The sequence below is a fragment of the Epinephelus moara genome, chromosome 16 (assembly GCF_006386435.1).
Source record: "Epinephelus moara isolate mb chromosome 16, YSFRI_EMoa_1.0, whole genome shotgun sequence".
In the NCBI taxonomy this organism is placed as follows: domain Eukaryota; kingdom Metazoa; phylum Chordata; class Actinopteri; order Perciformes; family Serranidae; genus Epinephelus; species Epinephelus moara.
In genome coordinates, this window is record NC_065521.1 from 30,655,556 (window position 1) to 30,680,678 (window position 25,123).

Genomic DNA, 25,123 nt, shown 5'->3' on the forward strand with positions numbered 1-25,123 from the left:
GTAAATTATGGTGGAAAAAGGGAATTATATAAGAAATTCAGTAGAGTTGTCATGAAGGTGGAAATTAGCCATAGCCACGTTTTGTACCGGGCTGTTTATTTCGGCTGTAATGTCAAGGAACTGCAATTTATGGCACTACCACATTGGCTTCATTTTTCACCCCTTGAGGTTGCTGCTAGAGTTCACCATGGTCACCATTTTTGCATGCTAACATTTGCTAATTATCACAAAACAGGAAGTACAGCAGAGACCAAGGGGCATGTCATGAGTTTTGCAGTTACATGATCATAAGGCAAATAAACATTTCTGGCCTGCTGGTGGCGCTCGATAAAATGTCAGTGGATCACCAGTAATCTTACAATTCACCCGCTGGAGAACATGAATGTCTGTCCAGGATTTAATGTGAATCCATGCAATAGTTGTTGAGATTTTCCACCCGGAGCACAGTGGTGGTATCTGCACTTAGGCTGGCACCAGACTAAAATTGGATTTGGCTATTAAGGCAGGAAATTAGTGAGACAATGAAGTCCGATAGATCACCTAACACAACAAACAGCATGACTCAGCAGTGGCAACTTTGAAAGGGAAAAACTCCTGACTTCATTTAGGCCCAGTTGAAACATCAGGATTAAACATATCAGATCTGTTGCCAGAGACGTCTGTCACTGTAACTTTAGCTCTGTACCGATCTACAAATAGTCTCTCTCTCATTTTAGCCTTTACCTTCACTGGCAATGGCATCCAGTTGTTGTTTTTTGCGGTTAGACGGATTTTCTCGTCATGTTCATAACCCAGATTTGTTTCAGTTGCAGATTTGTTTTGTTTGTTCGGTTGCCACAGGACACATGCTCACTTACAGAAGCATTTTGTGATGTAAGTGGTTCAACAATGGCCTCCAAAAACCCTGCAGTCTGATAGAGACATCAGCAGATAAATCTTTAAAACTCTTCCTTTTGCCTGCAGACATGCTATATTAGGAATATATGAGCTAAAATTGAGAGAATTACCTCGGCTGACCACGGGTGACTTTTCATTTATCTCTAACCTGACAGTGCTTGACGTTAAACATACAGCACGGTTGGTCTCCGACAGTATAGGTGGAATAATATAAGGTCAGCGAAGCCAGCAGGGAGGCACGGAAAGCAGGCATGGCAGAGTAATAACGACTTGTCTTATCTCCGGAATCAAGCTAATCTTTTTTTCCAAAACCCTATCATTTGCAGAGCACCGGAGCTCAGATACAGGTGGCAGGGGATTTGCTGCCCAACTCCACTGAGCGAGGGGTGACGATATCTGGGAATCAGGAGTCTGTAATCCAGTGTGTCAAGCTCATCTGCACAGTAATCCTGGAGGTAGGAAGCGTACCATTCCTCTCTCTTACTACCCTCACTTAGCTGACATGTTGTCGGAGCTCTGCTGCTGCAGCTGTATGAAGGAAATAATTGCTGTTGACATGCATGTTTTCATTTCACCGGCATGCATTGATTGTTTATTGCACTGCAGCAGAAGTTGATGCATTTTTAGTGGGCTGTGTTGTTCTTCTTTGTTACATAATGCTGCTATGATTAGATTCACAGTGCTGCTGAACATAGATTCTGTAACAATATCCTCATTAGAGATGTTCCAATACCATTTCCGCCTTCCGGATACTGATACCCAAACATGTGTATCAGCCAATAACAAGTACTGACCCAATACCATCTGCGTTAAGAAAAGTTAACAGCTGTATACCACTGATCCTTCCTGATATCAGACCGAACTGTGAATTTGTTTAACTCCGTTTCCATCTTCAGTTTGACACTGCATTCACTCTAACCATTTCTGGATGGGGGGGCACCAAATAGGCGGAGTCTGCACACCAGCTGTTGTTGCTACTAAATTGCAGCGGTGACAGCAGCGTACATGTCATGGCCCATACAATCTAATCAACAGAGATGAATATCGTTGCGGCTTAAAGAAGTTTTTCACCACTAGAAAGATGGTCTTTTCAAAAAACTAGTCTGTCAATGCAGTAGGAAGACACAAATACTTTTGGAATTGGTGCTACATGACCAGAGAAAACAGAAAAAAAGGAATGTGGCATTCACTTCTGCCCAAAAGGTAGAAAACCTACAACAACCAGAAAGCACAGCGCCGCACCGGACCAGTAAATGCTCCTGCTGTAATGGGAACTCATCTGTTTGACACAATGGTGTCAAGCTGGTAATAAACAATCTGGTATTAAAAGGTCAGCTAAAACAGGTTTCTAAAAACATCAGAGGCAACACAGTACCAGAATCCTGGCTTATATTTGATCAGCACTGCCTAGTTTTACGGTTTCATCTCAGTTTTTTGTCAGCTTTTGTTTTCAATATGCAGAAAACAGTATGGTGTCCACTTCCTGTTGACAAACTCTCACTGTAACAGCTAAACAGGGCACTAAAATATGTTTCTGAAGACATTTTAAGCAAGAAATAGGCACTGCAGTAACATAATCTTGGTTTATATTTGATCAGTACTGCCTGTAACGTTAGATTGGAGGTTGGTCTGAATTTGAGAGAGAAAGGGGGGCGGATCTGTCTCTTGAGCCACTTCTATACTCTTTGTGTCCATGGTGATGGCATAGGTGGCGGGAAATACGAAACTACGGAGGTACAGTCTGTAGTTTGAGCAACAGCCCCAGAGCCAGCAATAACACATCAACCAGTGGAGTTCCATTGGGTGGGAACAGGGAGATCTAGGCACTGGTTAGATGGAGGGAAGTTTACCACAGTTAATTTACACATACTGCCCACATTGTCACGATACAAAGCTGGTTGAAAATCATCAAAGTACTATGTTTAATAAAATCACATTGAGTAAATCACCATGCAGGCAATTATTTGTCAACTAGGAAAACAATCATGGCTTTTGCCCCATAGGCTGACATTGTTTTGTCAGCTGACAATAACGTGGTTGCTGCCGCTTGCTGACAGATTACACTCCATTTAAAGAGTTGTCCCAGCCCTCGCCCTTATGCATTTAGCGAAGCACCGGTGCACTGAAATGGAGTGGAATCAATCCAACATCATAAAGTCCACACTGATGCACAGCCATGTCAACATACATGTTTTGCAGGGCTTTTAAGAGTGGAGCGGAGCAAAGTCAAAACAAATTACATTGTCAGTTGTTATGAGAGGAGCCTCAATAGCAGCATTTGCCTTGTCAATAACACTCGCCAATGTTGTTATTAATCTTCATTGGTTCCATCGCATCGCTTGAACATGCTTGACAACAGCGTGACAACGGCGTTAGTCCCAACAAACTACTTTCAAGTTTATTGATAAATTACGTGGTACCGGATCAATGCTTGGTGTGCGTACTTGCCAATACCCAATCCAGCATCTTAGGCAGTATTGGAGGCATTTCGGGTACTGGTATTAGTGTCGGAACAACTCTAATCCTCATCTAACACAGGAAATGTCAAGAAAGTACATAGTTTCTTTAATGTTTTGACCTCCTGTGCTCTAATCTGCCAGATGAGACATTTTGGCGAAGAGTCAAAAGGTGCTGCTCTCAGGTCAGAGCCCAGTATTGTTGGAGAGGACACTAATCTGCTGAAGGAAAACACACTGGCCTGCAGCAAAATCTGTCCACCTTTAGACAACAGCTCTCTTGAGAAAATCGAGGAGGAGATGAGAGAAAAACAACCCCGAGCACAGTTTCTCCCTGTGTGTTCATGGAAGTGCACAAGTCCTTTTTGTTTTAGCATTGCAGCTGGACCTGACTGACTAATTGCTAGTTTGATCCAGTTTTCCAGGGCTTTCTTCAAAGGCTTGCGAGTTTCATTAGGATTCTGTACCAGCGGCTTCTTGCTTTTGGCTCCAAGATTTAAATTATGCAAAGTTATACAAAGAATTTGCTGTGACTGCTCCCGCAGAAAAGATGCTCTACATTTTAAACCCCAAAACAGTATCGCCAACATTGCAGTTACTCGATAAGATATACGGTGTCATGTACTCTGTATAATCTCCTTTTCTCATTGGTGTTTGAAGAATTTTATCTTCAAATGTCTCCTTGTCAGTGGATGCTTGATTTATCCAGAGGGCAAACCACTGCAGAGCCAGCAGCTCCAATGCAAACTAAAGCTCAGAGCTATTATCCACAAAGAGCTCTCACCACACGGCTTCAATAATTCAATGAATGACTAATATTATCAAACGGAAACAAGGAAGGGAATAATGTCGGTGTCATTACCAGTTTAGTTCATCATTAATTGTTATTGTATCTTAATGTACCAGAGAGTTACACACCATTTGCACTTAGTGTCTCACTCTTTGACAGGAGAGCTGATGTCATTTCAGAGAAGATGAGCTTATTCATGTCTTTGAGGTTTCCAATAAGCATTTATTAAAACCTCTGACCCCTTGTCTTTGACTTTTCAGTCTCCTCCAAAGGGTGCCACCATCCCCTATCGACCGAGCCCCTCACCAGCTGCCCTCCTCATCGCGGGAAACCAGGTGAGAACCATTTTACCACACAAGTTGTGTAGCTTATCTATGATATGGTAGCACAGCGGTTCTCACACTGTGTAGTGAATCCTGCTTTATGGTTTTAGGGGCTTCACAGGGGGTTAGAGTTAGATCGGGGGAGGAAATGTGGATCTTGAATGAGCCGAAGATGAATGAATCTGTTTCCTGTGGGAACAGTGAAAGTGCTCTGAAGCTAGTGAGGCTATTATTTTACAAGTTTTATTCAAATGGCAAAACTAAATGTTGAGTTTAAGATGAGCAGATTTTTGACAGGAGAGAAATCTAAATTATTGATATTTTTTTCAAAGAATAACATACAATTTGGCTATTTTGTTAGTTGTTAAAAAATACTGTTAAACGTTTTTGTTATTTTATTTATTTAAATGATTCCCAGGAGGATGGAGGGCAAATGCCATGCTAACGGCTCTGTTATGCTTAAGGCAAATGCTTGCAGATGTTTAGCAGGCATAGTGTTTACCATGTTCACCATCTTAGTTTAGCATGTTAGCATGCTAACGTGCTAATTACTCTGCACTAAACATGAAGCACAGCTGAGGATGATGGCGAGGTCATGAAGTCCACAAAATGACCATTTGTAAATCAATGTGTTACCTTGAATTACTGAGGAAAAGTTTTTCTTACATGCCTTCAACATTGATTTATTGATTGATGGGGGACATTTAACAACAGCAAAACTATATCAAAGTATCTGTTTACAAACTCTTACACAACTCCTGCAGTTTGATCCAAGTCTCATTCATCCAGCTGTATGCTCAGTACTTCCCAAACACATGCATTTTCCTTAAAACCTTAATATTTAAAACTGAAAATATTAAGGTTTTAAGGAAAATGCATCTGTTTGGTAAGTACTGAGCAGACGACTGGATAAATGAGAATTGGATTATACTGCACGAGTTGTGTGAGAGTTTGTAAACAGATGGTCCCCAATCAATCAATGAATCAATATGATTTCTGTTTTCTGTTGAGGCATGCGAGAAAAACACTTCACAAATTCAAGATAACACGGCATGACTGACTGCTTTACAAATGGTCATGTTGTAGGTGAAGTATTTCTTCAATGGGATCTGCTTTGGAAACTCCCCACGTACCTTCTCAACAGCTGAACTGGGGGCCATGTCCGACAATTTCTGTAACCTTCAGAAAATGACAATCCAACAATCACACCCACTTCACACATGTGAGAAAGTAAGCAGGGTTTAAAATCCTCTCTCTAGCTCACTTTTTTATTAGCTGCGACCGTCAGCTCATTCTGTCCGTCAGTCGGTCCATAAAAAATTTCCCACCCTTTGGCGGCCACGATTTTTGCCTTAGGAGGCTGAAATTTGGCATGGAGGTCAAGTGTGAGTGAGTGAGTGAGTGTGTGTGTGTGTGTGTGTGTGTGTGTGTGTGTGTGTGTGTGTGTGTGTGTGTGTGTGTGTGTGTGTTCATGCCAGTGGACCTTTTCCAAAGCAGACATTTTGACTTGTCATAGCAGGAAAAGCACGGGTGAAGTGATAACATTAGCAGTGGCTCAGTTTCATTAAGTGTTCCGGTATGCTGTTCCGCACAGTACCAGGCCCTCCTGGTATGCAATGCAGCTTCCTGCGAAAAAGGCACCGAACTTCCACATGGATAAAAAGACTTGCCCAAGATTTTGTGGAAATATTGGTCATGAGCCAAAGGACAGCTGATTAACTCAACTGGCAAAAAGAGGCAGTGCATACTGTAGATACATGCACATACGTTGTTGCAAATCTGCCCTTGTTTAATTTCTTTTCTAGCATGATCCAGCCCTTTGCCTGCCATTTTGCAGGTATTTGGTTATAAATCTCCCAGTGATGGTGCTAGAAGAAAAGTTAATTGAAGTTGCAACAATTCATCCATAAAGATCTGAACTAAATTTAATAGCAGTCTCAATAGTTGTCGAGACATTTCTCTCAAAACTACAAATGTGGACCTCATGGTGGCATGACACAAGATAAGGGAAAACTTTGACCTGCTGATGGCACTAAGTGAAAAGTCAGGAGATCATTTAAGTCATTAGGATTCATCCTCCAAGCACCATGACTACCTGCAAATTTGTAATGGTATTTTAGCATGGACCAAAGTGACGGACTGACTGACAGACTGATATTAGAGCCACATCGCCAGCAGGGCTAAAAAGTTTGAGATCCACGAGATTAGAATTTGTGGCTGACACCTTCACCTTCCCACCTTACATGAAACTACAACTGGTCACTGGAGAATGTTCGGAGGAGGTATTACCACTGATCCGATCTTTCACTGAAGTTCTTGGCTCACTCTTGTGGAGAAACAAGACTCATGTAGGTGCTCCCTGGTGGGGGATTGGGTGTGTGTGTGTGTGTGTGTGTGTGAGGGAGGGGTTGAGTGTTTGAGAAGGGACAGATATCCACCCTCCCATGGAGCAAGTCACAAGATTAGCCAGCGAGACTGGAGGCCTGCCGTCTCCTCCGGCTGCAGCAGCAGTCAGATATTCTGCATAGCTGTCAGCAGTTCTGACAGTGTTTGTGCTGCCTCAGACTCTGGTCAATTTATGGAATGGCTTTGTGTTTTTGATATTACCCATAATAAGCTATCAAATTAAACCCGGGGCGAGGTCCTGGTCACTGGGAGATGGCTTTAATGAAGGCAGCGCAGTGATAAGGGATGTTTGTGTAATTTGTCAGAGGAGAAAATGAAGTGGAATGGGAAAGGGTCTGCGGATGAGTCATGGCCTATAAGCCTGTTAGGTGTGTGAAAGTGTCAGAAATGCAGCCTCGAGAGCCCATCTCAGAGCAAATTTGATCTGTGGCGAAAGAGCAGGGGGAAAAAATGAAACTGGAAGTTTTTATTCATTATTTTTTACATAAAATTTACCATGGAGGGTTTCAGCTGGTGAGAACACATTTACTCTCACTAATCATCACTTCCATTGCAAAAATAATGACTGTTTGGACTGTATAAACATCAAGATATTTCAGTAATGAGCCATGTACTTTCCTATTGTGCTTTGCAGGTGTTTGAGGCATCAGAATTTGCACCCCACCCTCTGTACTCTGTCACCCAGGGTGGCCTGGACCTCCAGCAGGTAACTGGACATTCATTAATGTAAAAAAACATATCCAGAAATCAACTCACATTTTTTTAAACGTTGGCCCTAAACTTTACTATGGAGTGCAGGAGGAATGAGTGTCAGGGCTGTGAGGACCTAAGGGTTGTGTGGTATGTCCAAATTTACACAGTCCATCATCTGGCACAAGGCATTAAAAACAACAGCTGAGCGTAAGCTGCAGCTATTGTTCTACCCCGTCACAAGAGCTATAACCCCTCATGAAACATGATGCCATCACACACCACCACCACCACCACAGTCTTCTTTTTTAGTCCTGCCTAGCTCTGCACCAGAAACATTTCGGCTTTAGGAATATTCCTCCCATGACGGCGATAGCAGATACTGTCATAATAACAGCAGCCTCTGACAAATCAGCTCGTCGTTGAAGGGAAAAAATAATAATTGTGGGTAATGAAATATAAAGACATCACAGTTTAGATCACTCATGCTGTAAATTGCAAGATTATTGCTAATAATTTTTGGTGTTCTGTGCTTTCCTGTATAAACACACCTCTAATGTACTGATGCACTGTAAAGGCCGAGCTCCCCTCTCCAGTTTATGACCATATAGGATGCACTGGTAATAGTAGCCAGACAGCTGGCGTCAGGCAGAATTGAGTTAAAATAGACAGATGGATGGATGGATAGACAGAAATGAAGTTAAAGTGAGTATCGATGGGTGGAGCGAGAGGAGGGCAGGGGGTTAACATGCAGTATGTGAGTCTGCATTATTTAAGATAATGTGGGGATAAGACAAAAAATGACGTAGCCAACAGGCAAGACTGCACAAATACTAAACATGCTTTTGGCAAATTCTTTAAAAAGGGTCAGGTCATCAAAATAACAGAAAAAAAGAAAAAAAAATTTTTTAAGAACCTCTAGTGGTATCTAGCCATGCAGACAGTTTTAGCTTTGTTTGCTGTGGTTTTGAGGTACTGGAGCTTTTAGGCGTTTGTTACAGCCCCAGTGCCAAAATGGAGGGAAGGGAATTTTTTTTGTGCTGTTCACAGGATTGAAAAGTGGCCTCTGTGACACATGTTGCATCTTTTATCCCTTGGAAAATATAAAGTCAGGCGCTGACTCTTGTGCCAACTTTTTAGGGGGCAGGGAGGCAGGTAGCGCCTGATGTTGCTCAGCGACCATAACCAGCCCTGTATCGTAGCCTACTTACCAGAAATCAAGAGTTCGGAGCTGATGTTCTTCCAGGTGTTATTTTTTAAGTGTGTTTTAAAATATTGTGGGACAGAGAGCAAAGCTCTGGGTAGACCTGCTACGAGCCATCCGGTCCCAGTATGACCAAAATGAGAGCTGCGTCAGCATACTCAGCGTAAAGTCAAACACACTCTTGGTGGGTGTTGGCCTCCGCCAGGGTTGCCTCTTGTCACCGATCCTGTTTGTGATATTCATGGACAGGATCTCGAGGTGCAGCCGGGAGGAGGAAAGGGTCCGATTTGGGGCAGATGATGTGGTTCTGTTGGTGTCATCTCACCGTGACCTCCAGCATGCACTGGGGCGGTTTGCAGCTGAGCGTGAAGCAGTCAGGATGAGAGTCACCACCTCTAAATCTGAGGCTATGGTTCTCTGCCGGAAACCGGGGGTCGCCCCCTCTAGGTTGGGAGAGAGTTACTGCCTCAAGCAGGGGAGTTCAAGTATCTTGGGGTCTTGTTCACGAGTGAGGGTAGAATGGATCGTGAGATGGTTCAGCAGCTTGGTGCGGCCCTTTGATGCAGGCACTGTGCTAGACCATCGTGGTGAAGAGAGAGCTGAGCCAGAAGGGAAAGCTTTCAATTTACTGGTCCATCTTTGTCCCAACCCTGACCTATGGTCATGAGCTCTGGGTAGTGACCGCAAGAATGAGGTCACGGATACAGGCAGCCGAAATAAGTTTCCTCAGAAGGGTGTCTAGGTTCAGCCTTAGGGATAGGGTAAAGAGCTCAGACATCCAGAGGGAGCTTGGAGTTGAGCCGCTGCTCCTTCACATCGAAAGGGATCAGTGGAGGTGGTTTGGGCATCTGATAAGGATGCCTCCTGTAAGAGGTGTTTCAGGCACGTCCCACTGGTAGGAGGCCCCGGGGCAGACCCAGAACACGCTGGAGGGATTACATATCTCATCTGGCCTGGGAACGCCTCGGGGTACCCCAGGAGGAGCTGGAAAGTGTTGCTTGGGAGAGGGACGTCTGGAGATGATGTCACTTGAGTCAGTGTTGGTTGGGGCTGAAAACTACAGATCTGAAGAACAAAAATTTGGGGGTGTCGAGTTAGAAAGAAGTAAGGTTACTAGTTCTCTGAGACATCTCTGCTTGAGGGTAGTGGCTTGTAGCTACATTAGCTATGACTAACATAACACACCCTCATGTTTTACTGAATTGTCGGTGGCCGAGTTGCATCTTGGGCATTGTAGGCGCCATGTTTTGAATGGGATATAAAAGACAATATCTCTTGGTCTGCTTCGCCGAATTTTATGCTTCAAAAAAAATTACAACGTTATAGAACGGGCATGTCCCACTGGGAGGTGGCCCCGGGGCAGACCCAGAACACGCTGGGGTTACATATCTCATCTGGCCTGGGAACACCTTGGGGTCCCCCAGGAGGAGCTGGAAAGCGTCGCTGGGGAGAGGGACATCTGGGGTGCTTTGCTTGGCCTTCTGCCTCCACAGCCTGACCCCAGATAAGCTTACCTGAAACTTCTGTGTAAACGTCAGGAAATTTAGACGCTAGGAACATCACTACTTATATTAGGTGTAATATCAATGCTCAGTTTATGTACCTTTATCAAATGTGCAAGCCCAGTTTGTGACAAAGGGAAGGGTTACCGCTTCAAAACTTTTCTACATAATGGGTTTGATACACCGCAAGATGTTTTTTTTTTTTAAGGGATGAATTGGTTGATTTTGCAATTATTTTAATTATCTTTAAAATTAAAGCAGTGTGACCACAAATGATGGGGAAGTAAAACTGATTTATCAGGACAGTCCACCAACAATCTTCACAGCAGCTACTTAATAGTCCGTATAACTGTTGACACTGAGGTCTGTGGATTATTCAGAGTAACAAGGACATTGTGTTTAAAAAAAAAGGGATTTTCCTGTTGAATCTTTCATTATCTGTAATGCTGTGAAAATTACAAGCAAAACTCAGTTCGCTTCCTGTGCATTGGGGTGGATGCTGCAAATTCAGAGATGTCAAAGCCTGGACTAATAAAACCAAAACTGTGGTGCCTGCTCTGGGAACGAGACCACTAGAGTAAATCGAAAAGTATGTTAAGTTCAGAGCTGAACTACAAACGCTCGTTTCTCTTACTCTGAAAAACAAAAGAGGCATGTATTGACAGTGAGGCACTTCCATTAAGAGGCTGCAGATTTATTGCCTGTGTGTGATGTTTTATTGCTGTAATTTACCTAATGCAGGACGCTCTCTTTCAGGCCTACACTTTGCAAAACCAATATGGCATTCCACACTCAGAGGTAGAGTATGAGCATCTGTGGAAATATTATGATTTAATATAACATGAGTTCTTTATGGTTCAGTGCATCAGGTTCTGCTTTCTGTTTTACAGATGGCCAAGCTCCATCAGCTGTCAATGCAGCAAGGCCTGAGTCCAATTGCCCAGCCTGCTCAGACTATCATACCTGGTATGTAAAACAGTAATACTAGTATTTGCCCTGAATTATATTCCACTGCTATGACAGTCAAACAAGTGGGAAAATAAGCAGCTTGCAGAGTTTTGTCTCTGTTTCTCCAGCTCTAATTTGTCGCAGATTTTCCACCTGCCTTTAGAAGTAAGAAATAAAGGCTCGCTGTCATTAGCCGTGCTGATAATGTGCTTGTGTCAGTGAGGAAGGAGGAGATGAGGCTTTATAGCTCTCTCATAGAAACTATTATGTGAAATGATACGTTCCGCAGAGTCAGAGAACTGGGAGAAGGAAAAGAATGAGTGTCGTGTTAAACATCGGTCCATTAAAATGGAAATTAACTGCTTTAACATATCAAGCAGTTCCCAGCTCAATGGGTTTTTCCAGCATATCAGTGCCGGGTTTGTGTGGCTTCACTTGTGCTAAAGGAGTTGAATGAATATTCAAATGTCTGTTATGTCAATTTCATTCAGTTGATTCCCGTGTTTTCTCTTGCCAGGGATGGACTCCAACTCTCAGACATCTCAGGAGCTGCTTATTCCCAATGATGTAAGCAGAAGCAACTTTTTAATTCTTCATATTTTTCGTATTTTCCCATCTGAACGACAAGGAAAATAAAAAACATCAGGAAATCAGCGCTCATCTCACATGTACACAGCGCAGGAGCAGGTGACTTTGAATGCAGTAGCTGCAACTGCAAAGGCTTGTGGTGTAACTTCAAAAGAGACGAGAGACATGTTGGCAACTTACTAATTATCCTCATTATTCTAACCTCAGACTAACCCAAGGTTAAAGGGATTCTGAGCTGATATGGATCCTTTTCGCATTATTGTCTGGGCTGCAGTTGCAGTGTCTTAGAGTGACTCCCATGAGTGCTCAGTAAATCCTCTCATGTTCCCTGACCTACTTAGAGGCTGTCTGCTGTCAAAACAGCCAATAAGAAAACAGACAAAGATCCTTTCCCTCCTCACTTAGCCTCCGCCAGGGTTTGATAAAACGTCTCTCCAATCTGAGAGGAGAAATCACGATGCATAGATACACTTCAAAAATAAAGTCAGACTGCATTTCCCTTTAGACGATCACTGCATATTTGGTTTGGATGGAGAGCATCTCGCTTTTAATTGTACTAATTTGCTTCCTATTGAATTTAATTTAGAAAAATGACAGACAGAAAGCTCTCTTTTAAAGTCAAATTTATGATGAAGTCATTAATGATTCATGATTTAATTTGCACATATTTCATCCAGAATACAAACAGAACAACAATGACTGTAAGAACGAAATGTTCAGAATGTTAAAAGATGAGCCTGGCATTTATTTTCTGTATTTTTCTCACTGTCAGCAAATACGGTAAAAAGACCAAAACACTCAATATGTCAAGTCTGATGGTTGCCAAATCTTTTATCAATAATGTACCCCCTTTGAAGTATTTTTTCAGTCCAGTACACCCCGACCAGCACAAAACATTTATGGTAGAAAAACAGTGAACAAACATCAGTATGACTGTATCAAGCCCCCAGGAACAGCGCCAGGCTTTGAAGCCAGTTGGACGTAGTGGCCAAACTGTGGAATTACAACTTGCAGGTCCGTGATGTGATGCCATTGGGCAGATTTACATTGTCTACCACATTTCATAGTTGACTAGTAGTTGTAATTTAGGGCCATTAGTCAACTAGTCACCCGCATATTTACGATATTAATGTAATTATTGAATTATATATTTTGGGTGGGGCAACACAATGGTTTGAGTTGAAGGTGTGATAAAGAACAGTATCAGTAACATTGTTAACACTGTGCTACATTACAGAGAAATACAAAACCTTACTANCACCTTCTCAAAATGATCCCACACTTTGGATTTCTTGCCCGACATGTTATTAACTAGCCTGTGGAATAACCACAGGTACCAGCCCTGTGCACATGCTGCATCTTTAAACACCTGGAAAACCTAAACCCCTATCCAGTTCTCTTTATACATTCATGGATTGTGTTTGTTGAGGCAGTTGACAGTTTAGAGCAAATAATGATTGCCTTGAAAATAAAGTAAATGTGGTTCATCAACCTTACATTTACATTTTTACTGAACTTATTATAGTGCAATTATTTTAGGAATAATGCAAAAAATAAAATAAAATAAAATAAAGCAAAAAACTCTCGGGGTACCCATACCCCCATTTGAGAAAAAACTGTGTTAGTCCAATTTATAATGACTTCCTGAAACTCATTACTTCCTAATGAAGATGTAAAACTTTGAAATCTGGTCACAAATATATAGTTTCGTTTTTAAAAGCCAAAGAAAGATCCTGAAACAGCTGAGCACTGTTAATCTGTACCCAAACAGGAGTAAATAAGTGCATTTGCAGGAGACCTTTTCCCACTGCAGGTTTCTACTCGCCTGTGAGTATTTACAGCAGCAGGATGGTGTACGTGGGACTGACTCAAAATAAACTACAGTGAAGGAACATGTCAGCCTGTGCAACACTGTGGCTCACTGCTGTGTTTCAATAGTTGTTTGGTATTTTCGTCGGTCTTTTCATAGGATTTGTTTGTTTGTTTCCAATAGAGTCCGCCAGGAATGGGCCCTAAAACACAGAAATGAGTTTGGTTCATTTGTCTTAAAGTCAATGGGTGTTTTGAATGGGTTTCTGGTTAGATGCCTGGAATAAGGTCTGTGGTTAACACAAGCTTTAGAGACTCACATTTTGTTCTACGACATAAAATACATCAGTAAATACCCCCCTTGTGAACTTTGACGCTTCTATATGTCTTAAAAAAGCTGGCTAAATGAGACTACAGATCATCATCACGCCAAGTCGGACTGAACACAGCTTTACAGTTGTGTTATGGTGGGGATGTAAGGTCATGTGACCATGGTGTAGCACATTTATAGCCTAATATTAGCTTTTTACTTCCGGCGAGTGCATTAAGGCTTCAATGATCATATAAGTAGTGGTCATTTGTGATGATTATCTTGCTGAAAAATATGTGTAAGTATCATAAACATTTGTTTGCCACACAGTTTATTTTCAGCAATAATCCAATATCCAATGGAAAAATCATGTAGGCTTTTTGACGAGGTAACGTAATCCCTGGCAGACGCTATTAAAAAAATAAAATAAAACCGCCTACAGAAAATTGCTTTTTTTGTTTTGTTTTTTAATTTTGATTTTTATTGGCAGCCACAGGATTTACAAAAGATAATTACAAATGCTTCACACCAGTTTTGATAATTAAATCACAACAAAATCAGGTGCTTAAAGGGGAGAAGAAAATAAACCACTGAAATAAATAAATAAAAACAAAAGAAAACATTAAGGTTCAAATCATTTACTAATAGATTCCTCATCAAGACAGCCACCTCTTTAATCTGAGGGAAATTCGACATTTATATATTTTAATTATGAGAAATTAAACTTTTACTTACAACTTGTTTTGTTTGTAAAAAATAATAAAATATAATAAAATTTACAGATTAAAAAGTATCACGTTATTTTGCAGGCATTATTTGTCGGTACCGAACGGAACTACTAAAGTACAGGACAAAATAAGTGGAGGGAATGGCAATTGTTAAGTTAGTCACGTGTGTCTTGTGTAAATACCAGTGTTATTCTTTAAACTAAATTTATCAAAATCCTTGAGTGTCAGCAAAGAAAAAAATCAGACGTGAAATTAATTTTCAGTTTGTTCTCTTGGTTTGGATTGATTAGGTTTCAGTGCTCTGTACAGCCACAGCCCTTCAACAACATTTCTAAAATGCCTGAAGGCTCTTTTAACCAAGTAAACCCCCACATGGCGAGTGGCACAATGCATCAGAGGAATGAGGGAGTCCAGTGCTATACGTGACAGGGACAGCTGTAAGCTCCAGCCATTGTTCCAGAAGAGAGGACTTATAGCCATGACTGAGCCTCCTCAGCCCTCCGTCCCCCCTCAGGCCGGCCGCACAATCCCGCTCTGTGCTCACACACTGAACGCCGAAGGAGACTTCTGCACACACACACACATACACACACACACACACAGATGCATTGAGAAACTGCTTACACCCAGTCAGCAGTATGTACTGCACTTCTGCGCGAGGAAGATTTAGCCGGAAGAAAAATGGCTGCACCCTCACCATCCCATCCCTCTTCCTGTGTCCTTTCAAATGACTGCCTCAGCAGGAACTCAACAATATGTAGGCCACTTATAGTTGAGGACCAGGAGTGTAGTGCAGCATTAATGATATTTGAATGCTCAGGGAAAATAATCACCACAGCAAGCATACCTGCTGTGTCTCCTGTGTCATTTATTTAGCTCTGGCTGCATTTTTTTAAGGGTTGTTCATATAGGAATGCTGCTGTCTGAGGTCATGCACGCCAAAGTGGGTGAGCTGTTGACAGCTGGTGTCTATTGACAGCTGGTGTAAAAGGCCAGAGTCCTGTGGAGATTCTTGGTCTCAGTGGGGGAGACATGTTATCTGTGATTTGAGGACTGTCTGTAGTGGCTATTGTCTCTGGAGTTGCTCTTTAGGCCGGCCGCTCTCACTGAATAAACTGCTGAGCCAATAATAGCCAGGCGGACCGACCAGATCGCTGTGTGACAAATCAGACATTGTGGAACAGGCTGCTTACTTCTCAGGAAAGGAATGTGAAATGCAGGGGACGAGTGCAGCACGAACGCCCTGTTTGTGTGTGTATTTCTACCTACTGTATGCGCCAGCCGCTGTTAAGCTGCCAGCACACACGCATACTACAAGTACTTCATCACTGTCTGTCCCACTCACCATATATCTGGCAGCATAACCCTGTCACTGAGCCCTGACACCCTGCACTTGAGCTGATACGCAGCCCCCGAGCTCTGGCTCTGTTAAATATCTATTGTCACTAATAGGCGGGGGTCCAGGTTGGGTAATGAAAGCAGAACAAAAGTGATAATGCATTTTGGAATGCAATAAAAACCTCATGTCACTGTCTAATCTACTCACAGCAGAGGGAACGCTCAAGCCGACGGGACTGTATGTTATATATTTGAGTTATTTTCCCATTATGTTTTCCATTAGTGTGGAGATGCATCTAGCTGGCATGTGTTTGGGAAGTGATTTGTTTGGGAAGTCATCACCACTCTAAGGAATCAATAACCTTTTAGCCACTCAGATTAATGAGAGGCAAATGTGCTTTCTCTCGTCTCTTTTACCGGTGCACACGCAGTAGCAATTAAGGGAGGCTCCGGGAAAAAAAAAAGTGCTTTTGACATGCATGATGGATGACCAATCCACTGAAGACAATGTAATTGCAATATTCAGAGTGGACTGCATTAAGTCAGCCCAACAGCAGCGCACACTTCTTTTTTATTGTAATAGTGTTTTTGCTTTGAGGCTTTTTGTTAGAATCACTTCCATCGGCATTACAACCAGCACTACGAAAATCAGTCAAATGATTTATTGAAGCCTTTCCTCGTAAACCATGTCTGCTTTTTTTCCCATCAAGCTAACAGATCTGTCTCTGCCTCTGTCCTCCTGCAGCTGATCGGCTCGATCATCGGCCGTCAGGGCACTAAGATCAACGAGATCAGGCAGGTGTCAGGAGCTCAGATCAAGATCGGCAGCCAACTGGACGGGACGAGTGACCGTCATGTCACTATCACAGGAACACCGGTCAGCATCAACTTGGCCCAGTACCTCATTACCTCCTGGTAAGACCCAGTGAACAGCCGCCTAATGAGTCACCGCGAGTGCAGGCCTGAGAGAAATGCATTGATTCAAAAAGGGTCAAAGGTCACGCCATAGAGTGATAAGTGATAATGAGGTATGTCCTTATGCTGCTGGTAATTGGCCTCGAGGGAATGAGTAAAAGCCTGGTGGTATTGTGCGACACAGAAGCGTCGTCTTGTTGGAATTCAGTATTTGCAGTGCAGCTCTGGCATCTTTTTCTTAATTATCTTTTCCAATACTTCATCATAATGCGACACGAGGCTTACAGTGAATCACCGGAGTACACGTGACAAAAAAATCTGCACATATGAAGTAGTTAGTACAAATAAAATTAGTCAGAATAAGAAGAAAAATAGGCAAAGTACAAATAAAATCCATAAATTATATTTCTTTTTTTCCTGCAAATTAAAATACGACACCAAACTGGTAATTATCAGTCCTTCCTATTAGAGATTCACAAGAGGCAACGTCTGTCATTAATTTTAACTATCCATCAAAATCTGGTTTTGTCTGACTCTTGCAATGATGGACAATAAATCTCGCTTAGAGAAACACTGTAGTAGGAGAGACCCGTCTCCTCATAAACACAGCTGCGGTGATTGTTACAATGATAAATGCAACTGCTTTCTAATAGTTTTGATTAATCATATCCAAAAAGTAGAAACAAAAGAACAATCACACATTAACTCTTGTGTTTTGTTGAAATTGGCTTTTCGTCCTTAAGGCTCATTTACACTCCATTCATGTATGAAAATAGATCTGTCTGTTTCAAGTGTTGTAAACGGTGGAGCAGGTCGTAATAACATACCTTTAAATGGAGGCAGTGTTATAGACAGCGGTGGTCTGTGAGGCCATTATATCCTCCTGAGACCCCAAACTTTTGTTTGGTTTGCATTCTTAATTTCTCCTAGCTATTTGGGATCAGTACGACCTGATAAGTATAAAAAAAACTAAACACTGTCAAAGATAATAAAGGCTGCTCCCAAAAACAGACCAGGTGACAAAAACAGGGCGGGTAAGTCATATATAATCACTTAAATGCCAAATAAACCTACTTAAGTGTTAGTGTCATATCACTCACACAATATCACAGCCAAACTATTTTAAACTAAGGTACAAGCACTGCAAGATGAACACAACAACTTCCTTCCTGCAAATGTTTCACAATAAAAGCCTTGCTAGAATGGCAAATGGCAAAACTTTACCATCTAAATCACTGCAGGGCCTCTTTATCTTTAAAGGGCAAAGGTTGATGGGAAAACTCCAACACTCAAACGACCAATATTGTAACTTCATTAAGCAGAAGTGACCATATTTGGGCGAGAGGGTGGATCTGTGGAGAAGCTGAGGACACTATCAGTAGACAGCCTGTCACTCAAAGCGGCCTTACCCTTAATCTTTCATAACCTTAAGCCTTAATAAAATGTAAACAGGGGAGTTATATAAAAATTCTACCATGTACAGTTGTCATGATGGGGGGGATTAGCTATAGACCAGGCTGTAAACATGTCTATTTCTGCTGTGAAGTTGGGCATTTTAACATGGGTGTCTATGGGGGTTGACTCTGTTTTGGAGCCAGCCTCAAGTGGCCAATAGAGGAACTGCAGTTTTTGGCACTTCGTTGTTGACTTTATTTTTCAGCCCCACAGATTTGCCTCCTGTAAGAGACAGATTCTAGTGTTTATAGGGCTGGCTTCACTCTGCTAGGGCCCAGCCAAAAAAGTGGAAGTTGACGATAATGTAATATGATAGATCCATTGAATATAAGGATCTATTTAGGGTACAAAATAAGGTGCATCAACATGTCAACACATCACACCACTGAGCCCCTATGACAGCACTTTACAGCGTGCAGACACCTGATAATCAATTAGGCCTATGCAGTAAGAAATAAAGGCAAAACTCAGCAACTACACAAAAATGCCACAGTGAATAAAAATAGAGCCATCATTAAGCCACATAAACAATCTGACACTTTGTATAGAGTCACCAGCAGATTAAAACATCACCAGACGCAGAGAAACATGTGTGAAGAATAACTCCACAGCAGCTGCAGCCCCAAACACACATAATACAGCTGAAATACAGTTTCACAGTTTTTGCACAACCTGCAGCACACACGCACACACACACACACTTAACAAGAGAGAGTTTGTTGTACTCACCTGTCTGAACGCGACTGTTGAACCGTCCTCCTTAATCTGCTCCAGGTCCAACTTCTCAAAGCCTCATACATCCAGTCCTCTCAGTGTCTCAAAGTCTCAAAGTCCGCAAACATGAATATCACAAAGTCCTCACACACCTCAGTGAAGATAAAAGGTCCTCAGTAAACACCTGGAGGAAAACTCCATCAGCGTTATAGATCCAGGACGCACCTGTTCACGTGACAACGAGGGTGCGTTTGATTTGTATCACTTAGCATTCTGGCTGGGTGGAACTGTAAACTACCAATTAATGCAGATACATTAACCCTTTGAAAGCTGAGCACATTGGCTTGATTTCTTTTAAAAACATGGGAAGAAGGCAATGAGCGACAAGAGGAAGTGACCTAAAGAATTAGCAAGAAAATATTTTAAAAAAAGAAAAAAAGAAGATTAGTATAAAAAAAGAAAAAAAGAAAGAGTTATAAAACAAACAGACAAGGAAAAGACATGGAAAGAGTGATTAAAAATGATAATAATTATGTAACTTTTTTTTAAATAATAATAATAAATATAGTTTTTCCTATTTTTTAAATAAATAAATCTTTTTTTTTTCATTATTGTAGGAAGAAGCAATGAAAACAAATTCACTTAAATCTATAGTGTAAAATCAAAAGTGTGTCCACTGGGCTCTCCTGGTCACAGTACACTCTTCTCGGAGTGTGTTAGTTTTTTTTGTTTTTTTTGTTTTTTTCATTTATCACCATAAACTCTGTCATGCTGCAGTTAAGACAGAGTCAGAGGTACTTTACTTTTATTCATTTTTTTATTTTATTGTTTTTACCTTGCTTTGGTTGCGAAGGTCTTTTGTGCAATGGTCTGGAGATCCCTTAAGTATAAGAACAACACAAGGAGAAAACTATAAATACTAGTGAACATTATAAGGATTTTTTTTCAAACTATAAAACATTTTTTATGTTTAAACTATACACCAGAATAGTGGTGGTGTATTTTAAAAGAACACTTAACTGATTTAGCATTGCACTTCTATAATAATCTGATTTTTTTGAGAGCATAAAAATTGGTGCAGCAGACCGAGAGATATCATCTTTTATATTCCAGTGAAAACATGGCGCCTGCAATGCCCAGGATGCAACTTAGCCACCGACGATTCACTAAGACATGAGCGTGTGTTATGTTAGTCATAGCTAATGTAGCCACAAGTTGCTACCCTCAAGCAGAGATGTCACAGAGAACTGGCATCCTCACTTTTTTGTAACTCTACACCCCCAAATTTTTTGTCCTTCAAACTCAAAAGACATCACTTGAGGCAATGTATGTATACCTTATACAGCATTTTTCACATATGTTAAACAACAACCTAAGACCAAAGCTGTGTCTCAATTTGGATACTTCCATGTAGTACACTGTGTATACTATGTGCTTACTTGTGTAGTGCGTGAATTTCAACAGGGTAGCATCAAATCGAGCATGGCTGTTGTGCACTTACCATAAATGATAACTGCAACCTTTGGCTGCTTTTTTAACTTCTCTTTAATGGAAAATTACAGAGCACTGCTGGCAACATTCGACCCTTGTTGGCACCTACCAAAATATTTTCTGGCTTGATTGCTTGTTCATTGCAGCAGCCTTAACTGCTGCAGCTTTCTCAGCTGCCATTTTCACTAGTTTAGTGGTCCTTCACCTTCCACCACATAGCCAAGATGGCAATCATTAAGGATGGAAGGCGTCCAGTGTTCCACATTTAACTGACCGTTCTGAGTGCACCACTCAGGTACTCATAGTGAACTGCATTTTTGCATACTTGTTATACTTGTCAGTGTGAATGCACTAATGTGCTCAAAATAGCAAGTGTTCTGCAGGAGGATGATAACTGAGACACAGCACAAGACTTTGATGTGTGAAATCAGTGGAGTTCCCCTTTAAAAGAATGTCCAGGCCCTTCACCCTGTGTTGCAGCAACAACATAATCCTCTAATCTTCATTCTCTGTCCTTTCTATGTCTCCCTGTCCTCCCTCCTCCTATCTCTGCCCTCATAGTTTAGAGACAGCCAAATCCACGGCCCAGGCAGCCACCATGGCAGCTCCGGTCGACCTCAACATGGCCTTCACCCAGCCAGCCTCCCCAGCTGCCTCTCCCGCACCCACCCTGGCCACCATGGGCGCCCTGACCCCGGCTCATATGCTGGGCACCCCATACGGCGCCATGCCCCTCTCCGGCCTGCTGGGGGTGAAGTCCGTCCCCTTTCTGACTCTGTCCAGCCCCGGCCCCACCGTGGCCGTCACTGCAGCGCCCTCCCACACCACCCTGGCCGCCTACACCGCCAAAATCTCCTCGGCCAACTGCATCAAAAAGCCAGAGAGACAGAAGTTTGCTCCGTACTGATGCAGCCTCTGAGTCAGATGAAGGACAGCTGCAGTGCTCTTCCACGAAAACGCCTGATGTAGCCATATCCGCTGGCAGAGATGCACTTGACTTTTATTCTACGATGCACCAACAGAGAAGAGACCAATGGAGATGTGGACAAAGCTATTAAAAGTTATTTACGGTTATAGATAATTTGTGAGTTTCCCCATGAAATGATGGACTGCTTTCATCGTCACCTCATCACTGTTATTGATCACTGAAACAGGGCTGGAACCTCACCTGAGAAACACGTGTTTAAATCTGTTTTCACGCGTGTTTCTCAAGTTAGAGCTCAGCTATAAGTATTTATCCTTCAATAAATTTGTAAATTATACTCAGATGACAAATGCTCTACTGTATGATGCTTTTATACAATGTCTATGTTTGCCTCTTGAAGTTTTTAAGAAAATTTGTAAATGTCTCTGGGGTTGGGATCTTTTTTTTTTTTAATAATCTGTGCTATGGTACTGTACTTTACTGTTCAGTGTTATGTTTTGTTGGATTTTATTTTGAATGTGCAACTTGTTTAATCTTTATTTATTAGTATTGTTTCATTTATTAAAAGTCTTTGTTTCCTGACATCTCCTAGTTTTTATCTTTTCCTTCTGTATTCGGAGCACACCGGTGCACAAAAAGCTGCCAGTCTGCTCATTTTCTTCCCAGGCGTTCGAACAGTAGACCCAGCACTTGAACCAAATCTGTGTCAAATTAATGTAGCAGCATGGGAACACATATTCTGGAGGAAACAGCACACACAAAGAGATGCAATGCCAGATCCAGGTTATTTTTGTTTTCTTCCAAACAGAAGGCTGGATGGCAGCTTGTCATTCCAGTTGCCAGAATTTATGAGAGATGCTCTTCACATCATCGTGCTCTTGTGCCCCAAACAATAACAGCAGAATGAGACGGTGCAACCCCTGAAGAGGGGGAGAGCTCTGCCTGCATGCCAAGCATTGCACTCACATGCATGTAAGTGTGCGCAAACAAAAACAGACCCAGTGTGGAGAGAGCACATCATTATACTGACTTCACTCACTGTAAGTCCCTTAAGATGCAATACAGTGAGACTTTAAGACAGAGGAGTTTGTGAAGTGAGAAAAAATGAGAGGAGTCACAGTGACGCTGTAAAAAAAAAAGAAGAAGAAGAAATTCAGTATCTGCATCAGCATGCACCACCACAGCATCATCATCCTCTGGAGAGGCAGCTAGGATCCTTTCATCCTAACTCTTCTCCTTTTTTTTTTCTGTGACTGCATCATGGATATGCAAGACACGGAGAGTGCACAGTCCTCATTGTTACCAAAGACATTTCAGAGGCAAACAGACACACAGCCCACGCGTACAACTTCAGTGTTATTCAGCTGAAGTCCATCGAGTGGCAAGGCTAAAAGATGACACAGAGGGGCCTTGAGATTCTTGCTTTTCTCTTCGAAAGAGCCCTATCTATCTATCTATCTATCTATCTATCTAGTTGCAGTGCCACTAAATGAGCCAAACTACACGTCCTGATGATGATGTCTGTTAGTGTTTGCTTTATTTTCAAACAGATTAGATTCAGATTGTTTCTAACGATCCTACAGGAATTCTTAATGGGTCACTTGTGCCACCTGTAGGCCACACATCACTACTCATTACTGAGACGGTGTAAACTGACTTCGAAGCAGATCCACAGTATATGCAAGCACACGGATAAAAACTTCACTTTAACTCCAGCTGTATTATTATATAGATATATATATATATATATATATATATCAAAGAAACAGAAACACTGCATTTGAATATCAAAGCTCGACGTTAGTGTCACCATGAAGCTTGAGCTGGTGAGAGCAGGGACCTTGGCTGTCACTGCAACTGAAGACTTTGTCTTTTTTATGTCTTTTATTCTTCTGTGGTGGACCCAAGGGTTGTGTGACAAGCTGTTACCACCACACACACACACACACACACACTTCAAGCACACCAGTGGTGGATTGCAACTTAGTACATTTACTCAAGTTGTGTACTTAAAGGGACAGTTCACCCCCAAATCAAATATATATATCTCCTTGAACATGGAGTGCTATTTATCAACATATATTGTTTTGGTGTGAGTTGCAGAGTGTTGGAGATATCGGCTGTAGAGATGTCTGCCTTCTCTTGAATATAATGGAACTAGATGGCACTCAGCTTGTGATGCTTTTAAAACTCAACAGCAATGTCTCTTTCCAGAAACCATGACCCAGTAACTCAAGATAATCCACAGACCTTGTTGTGAGCAGTTTCATGTTGGAACTATTTTCTTTCTACCAAAGTATGGATCTACTACTCACGTGCACCAGTGAACTAGCTAATGTTACAGCTCAGCCGAGGAGGACGTCATTAATGTTCAGATCTCTGGCTGGCACCAGCACAAGCCTCTCGTCCATAAGTAGATGCACGCTTCCTTCTGCAGTGAGAAGGTTGGCAGGTGTAGTTCAGTAAAAAGAAAAATAGTTCCAACATGAAACTGCTCACAACAAGGTCTGTGGATTACCTTGAGTTACTGGGTCATGATTTCTGGAAAGAGACATTGCTGTTGAGTTTTTCAAATGGCACTTTGAGCACCACAAGCGGAGTGCCATCTTGTTCAGTTGTATTGGAGAAGAGCCAGACATCTCTGGCTCAGATATCTCCAACACTCACAACTCACACCACAACAATTTAGATTCACAAATAGCACCACAGGTAAGAGGAAAAAAAAAAATCTGTTTTTCTGATTTGGTGTGAACTGTCCCTTTAGGTGCAAGTTAGACGTGTTTGTACTTTACTTGAGAATTTAAAGTTGAGGCTACTTTACAGTCTACTCAGGGGTGTAAATATAGACAGTGCAGACAGTGCAGTTGGCCTTTATGAGTGATTGCCACCTTGCAAATATGCCTGTGTTCAAAGAAGAACTCTCATTTAATTAAAACTAGTGCCATTTGCTTTATATGCCCTTTAAAAAGGCAAACGGATCTCCATCATGTTTATTTTTCTTTTTTTGTCAAATAGTCAATAACATCTATAACAAAAGTATATGCTTATTCCAAATAAACTATAATCAACTGTTAAAATTGTTCAATTAAATTAATAATTTCTCATTTTCTTTGGTATATTCAGATATTCAGATATGCAACGATGATTGTTGGGTAATATGTATGTTGATGTTATCCAATGTCAAGTCTTTGATCATATGATGAGACGATATGCGCACAATAGCGTACACTATCGTGCCTGTCATGATAGTATGCACTGGGGCCACTGCATCTAGTGCTCAGCTACATTTCAGAGGGAAATGCTGTAGCCTACGTTTTACTCCACAACATTTATTTCAACCACTGCAGTTACTTGCTACTTTTGCTGTTGCTTACATTTCAACGCATTAACACACACACACACACACACATATACAATATATATTTTTATTACATTATTTGTAGTCCAATATTCTCACTATTTGAGCTCCCATTTGGATTTTTATCTTCTAGATGTTTCACTATGTTCACCAGCTAGTCACTAACTGTGTCTGTCTGCTGTTTAGTGCTGAGCAGGTAGTGTACAGTGGGTGTTTAGAGCTTCTTCTTTTGGTCTTTGCTGAAAACAGCTGCTTGCTGCAGTGGAAACGACACTG

At 41.7% G+C, this 25,123-nt stretch overlaps 1 protein-coding gene across 1 annotated transcript in view; it reads left to right on the top strand.

Moving 5' to 3' along the window:
- The window catches only part of LOC126403292 (poly(rC)-binding protein 4-like), a 55,938-nt gene extending 33,873 nt beyond the window's left edge, over positions 1 to 22,065 (top strand). The window contains exons 7-14 of the mRNA XM_050065873.1: positions 1,224 to 1,352; positions 4,404 to 4,478; positions 7,507 to 7,578; positions 11,025 to 11,066; positions 11,159 to 11,234; positions 11,734 to 11,783; positions 16,735 to 16,904; positions 21,126 to 22,065. Of these exons, the coding sequence (XP_049921830.1) occupies positions 1,224 to 1,352; positions 4,404 to 4,478; positions 7,507 to 7,578; positions 11,025 to 11,066; positions 11,159 to 11,234; positions 11,734 to 11,783; positions 16,735 to 16,904; positions 21,126 to 21,471 (960 nt within the window). The 3' untranslated portion in view covers positions 21,472 to 22,065. The remainder of the gene's footprint in view (positions 1 to 1,223; positions 1,353 to 4,403; positions 4,479 to 7,506; positions 7,579 to 11,024; positions 11,067 to 11,158; positions 11,235 to 11,733; positions 11,784 to 16,734; positions 16,905 to 21,125) is intronic.
- Positions 22,066 to 25,123: the final 3,058 nt, after the last annotated feature.